At 44.8% G+C, this 10,738-nt stretch overlaps 1 protein-coding gene across 1 annotated transcript; it reads right to left on the bottom strand.

The window, feature by feature from the left end:
- Window positions 1-1,146: 1,146 nt before the first annotated feature.
- On the bottom strand, window positions 1,147-7,527 carry RNF26 (ring finger protein 26). The gene is made up of 2 exons (XM_054998635.1): window positions 7,323-7,527; window positions 1,147-6,224 (listed from the first exon to the last, which is right to left on the bottom strand). Exon 2 carries the CDS (start codon window positions 6,200-6,202, stop codon window positions 4,736-4,738), a length of 1,467 nt encoding a protein of 488 aa, XP_054854610.1. The 5' UTR covers window positions 6,203-6,224; window positions 7,323-7,527; the 3' UTR covers window positions 1,147-4,735.
- Window positions 7,528-10,738: the final 3,211 nt, after the last annotated feature.

The following is a 10,738-nucleotide window of genomic DNA, read 5'->3' as shown; positions in this document are numbered from 1 at the left end:
CCCGGGACTCTATAGGTGGCCTCCTGCAGCCTTCTGCCGCTCAATGGTGGCATGAGATGGGGGGGGGGGGGGGCAGCAATGTGCTGTAGTGGTTAAACAAGAACCAGAGAGATCCAGGTTCAAATTCCCCTTTGACCATGAAGTTTACAGGGTGACAATAGGCCCTCAACCTAACCCACCTCACACAGGTGGTGTAAGGATAATATTGTGATGCTGAGCACCATGTGCATTGCCCTGAGCAACCTGGAGGAAGAACAGGGTAAAAATGTGATAGATGATATTAACTTACATTAGAGGGTTTCTATAAGGTAATATATATTACTAAACATTGGAAATTATTATTAATTGTAAATCGCTCTAAGTGTTGCAAACAAAAAGCTTTTTTTAAAAAAGAAAATCTAGATGCATGTTTAATTCTTCAACATTTTCCCAGCTTGCTTTGGAAATCTGCTTGGCTGTCTTCCGGCAGTGGAGAATTCCATGGTGAGGAAGTCACTTGATTTAAGCTTCTTCATGAAATTCAGCCGCAGCGATAATCACACTGGCTGACAGGGAGACCACAATGATCTAGTCTGGCTGGATTCCAGTTGTGCTTCATAAGGACTCTCATTCGTAAAAATGCTGAAATTCAACTCAAGGCAGCCCCAAGTCAGAATACAGACAAGCAGCTCACCTCACCCGGTAGGGGAAGGATAAGATCGGCATATGGAAAATACTATAGCATAAGAATACCTGAAAGGATAATAAATGCTGGTCCTCCTGAAGATAAAACGGGCCTAGGCTTTCTATTATGAATCTGGTACCTTATGCATAAAATGATATCCTGAATATATAAGATTAGGGGATATAAAGGACACATTGCATTGCTTGTAGAGGCTCCCATTACTTCTTCTAACCCATCACCAACATACAGAAACGTGCCAAGACATGAACACGCCAAGGCTCATCAAGTGACCCTAGCTGAGATCTGAGCCCAATGTCTTCGGTTTGCATTCTCCCCCCTCCCCAGCTACCTTGTTTTTTGATAAGCAAGTAAACTCAGTGTATGTAAGATGAGCTCACAGGTGTGTGCAAGTGAGGCAGGGAATGTTGTTATCTTGCTTAACAAGAGGGCAGAATCAATTTTGTGAAAATGGATACTTTTAATTTCCAAATAATCATTTACAGAGAGCAAAGAACAGACTATGCCATTCTCACACAAGCGAAGACACAACCCCTCCAGAGGCTGGCGGTGGGCAATTTCAATCAAGAATTGTGAGGAGAGGGCACAGCAGGAGCAAGATAAGAAAATGTATTCTCTAAAGCAAATCTTGTATTTTTGTAAAAATAAAACCCAGAAAGAGGACCAGAATGTCTAACAGCTTAACAAGGCACAAACCAGAAAGGAGCAGCTAACTGTTCAAAGACCAGGCCCAACCGCTGCCTTCCAACCATCTCTCTCTCTTCTTTCTCCACTCCCAGTGGCTGGCAATTATCCGGAGGTCTAAAAAACTGATTTGAAGAGCTGAAATAACATTTCTCTGAGGCAGATGGGAGGGAGAATTGCATAGTGTTTTGTACTCAGTTGCTCTCTTCCCCAGTTTTCCTTGATCCTTGCCGTAGATCAGCATAGAAGTTACAGGAGAATATCAAGGCCAGGTCTATGCATGCAACTGAGAGAACTTGGTGGTAGTCCTGATGAGTGAAAAAGGAATGTACCACTTCAGAATGCACTGTGTGTTGGGTTAGGGGGGATAACAACATATTACTGAATACTCTCTCATGTTAAAAGCAAAAACTAAACCTCTTGGCAAGTTACAAACTAGCACAGAAAGGAGGAGGCTAGAAGTTCTCTCCTTAGGGTGCTAGTCTTTTAAACTTGGAAGGCGCATTTTACGTGAGAGAACATTTCAAAATGCTTCCCCTCCCTTTTCCTGTTCAGTTCACTCAGTCAATTCAGATTTATCTCATTCCATCACATGTGAAGATCAGACCTGCCCTTTAGCAATTTCTTGATCTGGCACACCTTGGTAAATACACCCACCCCCCACCCCATGCACGCTCAAATTGGCTAGTTTTGTAGTTAAGCCACCTTTTGCACTCTTTCACAAATAAGGCACTCAGTTATTTGCTCAAATCAGTTCTTCCAGCTATCAAGTCTTTGGCAGCATGCAGTCCCACACATGGCCAAGGCATTTCAGCTTGCCCTTACTTCAAAAAGTTCAGCAAACACTCACAATTCAGCACTACTGTGATGAGCTGATCCTTTGTTTTGAAACTGAATAGAAAGCAAAGACCAAATTGCAGAAGACTCACTACGTTTTTTTAAAAAACACAAGATTTTAGTGGGGGTTTAAATATTCCCTGGATTTAAAATGTAAATGAGAAATTAAGCTGGCTGCTCTGATTCAGTAAAAAAAGAGAGGAACATTTGGAATGTGTCAAAAGAACAGTACCCTGGATTTTTAAAAAAACTATTTAAAATTTTATACGTATTAGGTCTTGCAGGACTGGCCAAGAGACCTTGAAAAGGCCCAGGGAGTCTCCTAGCCTTCTGCAACATGGATACAAACATGGGTAAAACTTGATTTATTACTTTTTCCAACAGCTTCTTTTGTTAATGGATTTTAAATGTGACCGTCCCCAACATGGAGCCATTTCTTCCCCACTTTCAACTGGCACAAATGATAGCCCTTAAAACCTTGCTTTTAAAAGTCTTAGCAACAGACCTCTCAGGGAATGTGCTGCGCTAACATAGGAGCTCTTGTTTTCAAGAAACCTGGAAACCTACTTCAAGATTTCTCTTTTGCTCTTGCTCTGCAAAACAAAGTTTAGCACCTGAAGCATTTTTGCATGAAAGTTACACATGAAGCAACATGAAGAGCTTCCACATGCATCACCCAAGCGTGTCACATGGCAGAGGTGGCCCGACCTTCCAACTGCTTCTGCATGTTACTTGCACAGAGGGAGAAAGCCTGACCTTCAGTTTGCTTACTCAAAAGTTAAACCAACAGGGCCTGTTTCCAAGCAAGCCCGTTGAAGCCTGGTGTGCCATCCATGTGCTCATGCTATTAAAAGCTTGAAAGATGCTGAAATTTAGCAACTCATGATACATCACAGAAAAAAACCCTGCCAAACAAACCAGGCTGCACAAATCTCTCCAGCCAAAGGAGGAACTCAATTTACAATATGAACTTTCATCAATCATTTAGTAACCAAACAGAAACAAAATTCCTCATCATGTTGTTGCATTTCTCAAATTTCACTTTCCAAGTTAAACAATAAGAAAACCAGTGGCTCCTGGCAGCAAGGTCAACTACCACCTTTCTGGCTCACCTTCTTGACTCACACAAGAGGCGCAGGTGAACAGCAGTGACCTATCGGGCTCCTGAATTTTTGGACTAGCATTGGCTGCCTGATTTCTAAAAATGGGTGATGGTGGCTCTAGAAAGAAAGAAGCCCAAAGTTTTTTTCTGGTGCCATGAACACTGGCACAACAAACCACTCTGGCCTATGTCCTTTCATTCGTCCAGGGCAGTCCGTTTACCTTAAGCAAGGAGCTGCACTTGTTTCTGAGAGAATGCATAGTTTAGCCTTGGGAACTTAAGCGATAGGATCTAGAGCCTGTGTTTACTAATGAGGTTACCAGCCTGCTCAAATCCAACCCAGACAAAAAGTCACAATTCAGCTTTTTTTGCTGGCTTGCTTCACAAACACCTGAGACCAAACAATTCAGTCTCTGGAGCTATTTAACAGGGACATTTTCATCTGTTAGCAAACAAAATACAACTGTCGTATCAGCACCCCCCCCCCCAGCTTAACCATAAACAGAACAAAAAGCAAATAGTTCAGTTGTGCAACAATGCTGGAATGTCATCGTTTTGCATAGTGATTTGTGGAAGTTACATGCCAGTGGATGCAACGGTATTCTGACCTAAGTCCCCATGACATGACTCGGGGAGCTGTGTGTGTGTGTGTGTGTGTGTGTGTGCGCTCCACAGTTGCACTTTGGTGTCCAGTTTGCCTTTTTGTGGATCTTGAAGCTCCAAACAAATGGACACAACAAATCTGGAAAGGAAAAAGTTATTCACCTGAACAGTTTAAAAACCAGACATCCAGAAGATGTTCAGTGGTCCTGAGACCTAAAACACTGGCCACGCTTCTTGAAAGGAGACACTGCAATGCATCGTCTCTGCTAATGTGAGCTAAAGAACATCCTCCTCTGTGGAAGAATTATCCTGATTTTTTTTTTTTTTTGCAAACATGTTGATCAATCAAGTCTAGTGTCGAAAACTTTGCTCTAGGCTCTAGCTTACAGAGACCCCATAATACCTAGAATTTCAGCAGCTGCTCCCTTGTAACAGGTTATTCCTTACCAGGTGAATCTACACATGTGCTCGTCAGATCTCTGGTGGATTTTTTAAGCCTCACTTCTCAACATTCAACTTGATGGCTCAACTAAAAAAATTCAGCACACCTCGTAATAGTGGGGTTTCAAATGATTACTGTGCTTCCTGACAGCAGCAACAAACAAACAGAAACAGAAACAGAGAAAACATTCATAACATTTTCCATGTTCCAATGGTTATAAAAGTTCTTTGGAAATAAAAAGAGTAGCTAATGCTGCCACTAAGTATCAGCAGGGAGCTGTTCTCTGTCAGCTGGTGTTGAAAGCCGTGAGCGCAAAGGCTAGAGACACCACTCTATGTGCCCGGAAAGTCTGGTGGAATGTAGATAAAGTTATCCCCAGTGGAGCTTACAGGTAGACATTGAGAGTCTGCAGGATCATCTGACGGCAGAGTGGGCAATTGCGCTGGTATGTGGCCTGCTGCAGCAAGATTTCAGTACATTCTTCACAGAGGCAAAGGTGGCGGCAGGGAAGCAGCAAGACTGTCTTTGTTTGGTCCTGGCAAATAACACACTTCTTCCGTTCTTCTTGCTCTTTCAGAAGAAGCCACGGGTCACTGTCTTCCTCCAGAGCATTCAGCTGCTCTTTCGTTGCAGGTTTGGGATGTGAAGTGCTTGGACCTTTGCTTTGAGGCTGGGGCTGCTGCCCAGTCAGCATGCTCCGCTGTGCAGCTGATCCCAGATCACTGTCTATTCTATGCTGGTTTCCACTGCCTCGGGCTGCTAACTGCTGTGCTTGGCGGGCTGGAACTGCAGCCTGCTGAGTGGCTGCAGATAACCCTTGTCGTCTTGGATGACCTACCCCAAGAGGAGGTAGCCTTAGAAGATAGGCCAAGAATGGTTGCCATTCTTGCCGTTGATCCCCACGGTGGTTTGCTCCCCTGCCACCTCTGTTCCAGTTAGCCATCTGGAGACCCCAATCTGCCAACCTGCGCCAAGCTTGCAAGCTCAGGACCATCTCCAATGATAACAGTACAACTTGGTAGAGGTGGTACAAGTCCCTGCGCAGCCGGTGGTAGGAAGGCATAGCATTCAAATAGCCAGACACCTGGTCCACCAATGTCCATGTCAACTGAGGGTTGAGAGTTAAGGTGCAGGCAGCAACCAGCCCCGAGAGCAACACCAATCCATAAAGGTTGAGGAAGAAAACATTAATCAACAGCTTGCTCATGGAGGCAAGGAGTTCAAAAGCCAGTTGGCAAGGAGACCAGAGGAGGATGGATATAGCAATGGCACTGCTGGACAAACGTGCAAGAAAGGCAGCAAAAATGTCTGTGACACTCAGGAAGGGGCTAACGATCGTTTCCCAAAGGATCAGCCCCAGGGAGAAAAGGTTCTGGGTCCCAATGAGGCAGATGTTGATGATACTGTTGATAAAGTAAGCCACAAGGCTCATGGCAATGGTGCACACTTCACACACCTGCCTCAGAAATGACTGGCCAGATCCAACCAGGTTCCAGAGACCTCGGTGCATCACTTCCTTGCTTCTTAACATCAGGTGAGTAAACAGGTGCCCCACTACTTTCAGGCTTTCCATGCTGGAGCATAAACTACGCAGCAAGTTGAAGATGGCATGTACAGAGCCCAGAGTCAGGTAATACAATGCCTCAGCAACACACAGCAAGAACAACACAATCCCATTCCAGCAGTGGATCATACAGCCCACCAAGGCATTGGGCAAGTTGTAAACAAACGCGATGAGCCAGAGCAGGATCGAAACCAATGTGGAAACAAGGAAGAAGTTGATGTCTAGCAGGATGACCAGGAGGTCCAAAATCATCCCCACACCATTGATAATCAGGAACACAAGATCCATGGCTGGGCTCCAGAATGAAGAGCTGGCAAAGATGAGAGCAACTATGTTGAAGGAGAACTGAAGAGGACAGAAATGCTTCCCAAAGGGCTGCTGGGAGGGAAAGCCCGAACAGCCTAGATACTTTTATGAAATTAAGGCATGTTCTGGCTGCTAAATGTGAAAAGACTATGATGGCTATACCTCCTTGGTCTTTGGGTTTGCCCTCTTTTCGTTCTACTGAAACCCAAGTCGGGAGAGGGTGTTGCTTACCCACAAGAACCCCAATGATTATCTATCTCTAGAGTTCAACAAGAGACTACACACTAGCCTCCCACTGAAAGCTAAGAGAGACTGATCCCCAAATACCACGATTTTAACAGAAGAAAGGCCACCCACAAATCTTTTGGTTTGTTAAGATCCAAATAAACAGGTGATGAGAGCATTTTTCAGTTAAGAAACAGCACTGAAGGGGGCATGGTTAAGGAGCTTTTAATGGAATCTTTAAGGCACCAGAGGACCCAAATCTTACTCTTTTAATGGGGAAAGGGATCTATTATAGGGGAGATAAAAGACCTCAGTGAGTTATTCCCAATAGTCTTCTATAGAAATCGGACACGGTTTCTGTTATATGTTTTAACAGAAGGCTAATAGGTGGAGTCCCTTGGACATAATCCCCCAAACAGGGTTGCCAACTGCAGGCTGGTAAATTCCTGGAGATTTGTGGGGTGGAGCCTGGGGATGGCAGAGTTTAGAGAGGAGATGGAGCTCAGTCAGGTGTGATGGCATAGAGTCCGTCCTCCAAAACAATCATGTTCTTTGAGTTGCCAAATCTGGGTTGGGAAATTCCTGGAGATCTGGGAGTAGCGTCTGGAGAGAACAGGGTTCAGGGAGAGACCTCAGTTGGGTATTAATGCCACAGGGTCCACCCTTCAAAGCAGCCATTTCTCTCCAACGGAATCGATCTTTGTGGCACGGGGAGCAGTTATAATTCCGGGAGCTCTCCAGCCCCCCCCCCCAACCTGGAGTTTGGCAACCCTTCCCCAAATGAGTACCGTGTGGCTTGAGCATGGGAGAGGGGTGGGAGGCCCCACTAGAATCCCCTCCCACTGAGGGAGGCCCTGAGAGAGCTTTGGAAAATCACCTTATAATGAAGAACAGTCTATGGGAAGGGAGTCACCTCGCCCCCCTCTTTCCCCCAAGGGGGGGAGGGGGCTCCCTCAGCTGCTCGCCTCGGAAATGGCCGCTCCGACCTCTCTTCTTGTAGAGGAGAGAAGGGAGGAAGGCAGACAGCCCCCTCACATCAGCCTCCCGCTCCCGTCCTCCCGTTGCAGCCTCTGGAACGCTTCCCCTCAGCAATGGGCGCCGCCATTTTGGTGGGCGGAGCCACGACGCCCCTATCCAATCAGCATCGGGAGAGCCGCGCGAGGCTGAGCCGCCTAACCTATTCCTCTCCCTCTCCCCCTCAGTCCTGTCTCCATTGGGCAGTTTTGAAAGACGCCCGTGACAGTTGACGCCGTTCCGCGAAGGAGGCGGGATTAGAGAAGGCGGAGAAGCCCCGCCCACCAGACTGGGTGAAGTCTAACCGCCGCCGAGGGCGCGCGCCGGTTTAGAAATCGCGCGTGCGCACTAGCCTGTCCAAGTATGAAGTAGGGGGTGGGGAGGCGCTTTCTCTGCTTATTGTGAGGGATTTACTTCTGAGTAGGCCTCAGGATTGTTCCTGGTGTCTTTTAATTTTTAAAAAAAATTAATTTCTTGGGAACTAGGGGAATGTATCCACCTTGTGATATATGTCCCCTTCTTTCTCCCCTCTCTCCCCTCCTCTTCTGTATTTGACCAGTTCGGATCATGCATCTGATGAAGAGAACTTGATTCTCGAAAGCTTATGCTACAATAAAATTGGTTAGTCTTAAAGGTGCTACTGGACTCTTTTTGATTTTGCTACTACAGACTAACACGGCTAACTCCTCTGGACCTCTTTTAAGAGTTTCTGTCACATTTGCCAACCTCCAGGTAGGGCCTGGAGACCTCCTGGAATGACAACTGATCTCCAGAGGAAAGAGATCAGTGCCAGAGAGGGAGGTCGGGTTGCCAGCTCCAGGTTGGGAAATTCCTGAAGATTTTGGAGGTGGAGCCTGGAGAGGATTTTTTTGTATGAAAAAATATTTTGTAGGAAAACTGATTGATTGAATTTTATACTGTTTTCTTGATTTTATGGAAAGTGCATGTAATCGTGCTACAGTGTTTTAAATGATGTGATCCGCCCTGAACTCGCTTGCGGGAGGGTGGAATAAAAGTCTAATGAAATAATAAATAGAATGGGATTTGGGGAGGGGAGGCACCTCAACTGAGTCCACCCTCTGAAACAACCATTTTCTCTGTTAGTTGGAGATCACTGGTAATTCCAGGAGATCTCCAGTTGCCACCTGGAGGCTGGCAACCCTATGTTGAAGAAAATGGCTGGTTTGGAGGAGGGACTCTATGGCATTAAACCCCATTTAAGCCCCTCCCTTTCCTTAAAACTTGCCTCCCCCCCCCGCCTCCACCTCCCATATCTCCAGGAATCTTCTAACCTGGAGTTGGCAACCGTACATGAAGCTTCCTTCTATGGCATCAGATCCTTGATCCATCCAGGTACGTACTGTCTGCTCAAACTGGCAGTGGCTCTCCAGGGTCTCAGGTGAAGGCCCATTCACATCACCTACTACCAGATTTTTTAAAAACTGGAATTCCAGGGATAGAATCTGGGACCTCCTGCCAAGCATTGAAACATGTCCCCTCGCCAAATATTTTTCAAAATTCTTCCACCTCTCACTTTGACCCCAATGCTGTACCTCTTCATTCTATGCCTGCCTATGTTGGAGCATAATCTGCATTTCTGGGAAGTTTGTTTAAACAATAAACAAGAAATGGTTATGGATTTAGGAACCCAATCTTTTAGCATTTCAAGTAATCAGATACCATGAGTTAATTATGCCTTAATTCTGTTTTATATGGCAGGTATGTCATTTTGTATGAAGAGCCAGGGGAGATACTGTCATGCTGATAGGGAGCAGCTGCCCGAGCTTCAATTTATTTATTTGTGTCGTTTATAGTCCACCTTTCTCACTGAGACTCAAGGCGGATTACATAGTGTGAGGTTAGTACATTCAGTATCAAGGACATTTCCATAAACAATGTCATAGGATTTTACAAAGCTATAACATTAGCATGTATTTTACTTGGCTGGTCTTGTGACCGTAATAAACCCATTGATTGATTGATTGATTGATTGATTGATTGATTGATTGATTGATTGATTGATTGATTGATTGCAAGGATCTATTACAAAGTTGAAGAATTGCTGAAACAACATAAATCAGTTCTGGATCTGACTATATAACATGAAGCACAGGTAGTATATAGGAATGCATATTCAAAGCAACAAATAATACGCGAGGCAACACAGTGATGAAGTCTATGGTCCCTAACTCATTAGTGAAGTATCTGAGACCCCCTCCCTACAATACTTCCCTCTTACCTAAGTAAAAAAGCCTTTTGGAATAATTCGGTTTTGCATCATTTGTGGAAAGCCAGGATAGTGGGCGTTCTTGTGACCTCAAATGGGCCATTCCACAGGGTAGGGGCCACCACAGAGAAAGCCCAGGTACAGGCTGCTGTTGATTTCACCCATGTGCAGGGTGGCACCTGCAAGAGACCCTGTTCTGATGAGCGAAGCTGCTGTGAAGGGACATAGGGAGGGAGGCTGTCCCGTAGGTATGCTGGGCCAAGGCCATGAAGAGCTTTGTATGGAATAACCAATATCTCGAGTGTTTTCAGCTCTTCTGCAGGAATTGCTTCTTGGTGAGAGTGCCCCAGTATGCCACTACAAGTGTAAATGCCTGCCCTGTCAATTGTGGTCCTTTGCTTTGTGCAGCAAAGCACAAAGCAAACTTTTTTGTTTAATAAACTTAAGAGCCATTTTTCACTCAAATTCTCAATGCAATTCACAATGGAAAAAAATCCAATTAAAACAGTATAAAATACAATATGGAACTATCAGAAAAATACAATTAACGCTGCACTAACATAAATCATTTAAAAGCCAGGAGGAAGTCTTAAGAATACAGGGATCTTTTCACCTGGCAGAAAAAACGAAATGAGGAAATGGCTTGACAGACTATTTGCAATAAACCAAAACAGACTGAAAGCAGCAAGAGTTATTTTTAATAATCATCAATAATACAGGCTTTTTGTTTTAAAAACATGTATATGGGTTAGGCTGACATGATGTGACAGTTCTTCGGAAAACACCGTTGCTATTATTAACTGTAAAAATTCACTTCTAGATTCATGGTTACTTTCTTCAACAGATGTGTAGAAAGCATAAAACACTACGCTTTGAGTGCAAGACCTGTTATGGAAAGTCCCTCTTTCTGTTTGTTGCTAGGCTTTATGATGTGTGATGATTCAACAGTCAAGCTTCTTAAATTCCTTTTGCTCCCGTGGTGTGTACAGAGGACTCCCCTCCCCCTTTTAAAAGAAACCAGCCCACACTCATCATGTAAGTATTTTGTTGCT

Source organism: Eublepharis macularius, chromosome 14 (genome assembly GCF_028583425.1).
Source record: "Eublepharis macularius isolate TG4126 chromosome 14, MPM_Emac_v1.0, whole genome shotgun sequence".
In the NCBI taxonomy this organism is placed as follows: Eukaryota; Metazoa; Chordata; class Lepidosauria; order Squamata; family Eublepharidae; genus Eublepharis; species Eublepharis macularius.
Note: the sequence above shows the minus strand (reverse complement) of the source record. Positions and strands in the feature narration are given on the sequence as shown.

Bases quoted from the DNA above. Each gene is read 5' to 3' on its own strand.
- RNF26 (XM_054998635.1), bottom strand. From the start codon at position 6,202: ATGGATCTTGTGTTCCTGATTATCAATGGTGTGGGGATGATTTTGGAC.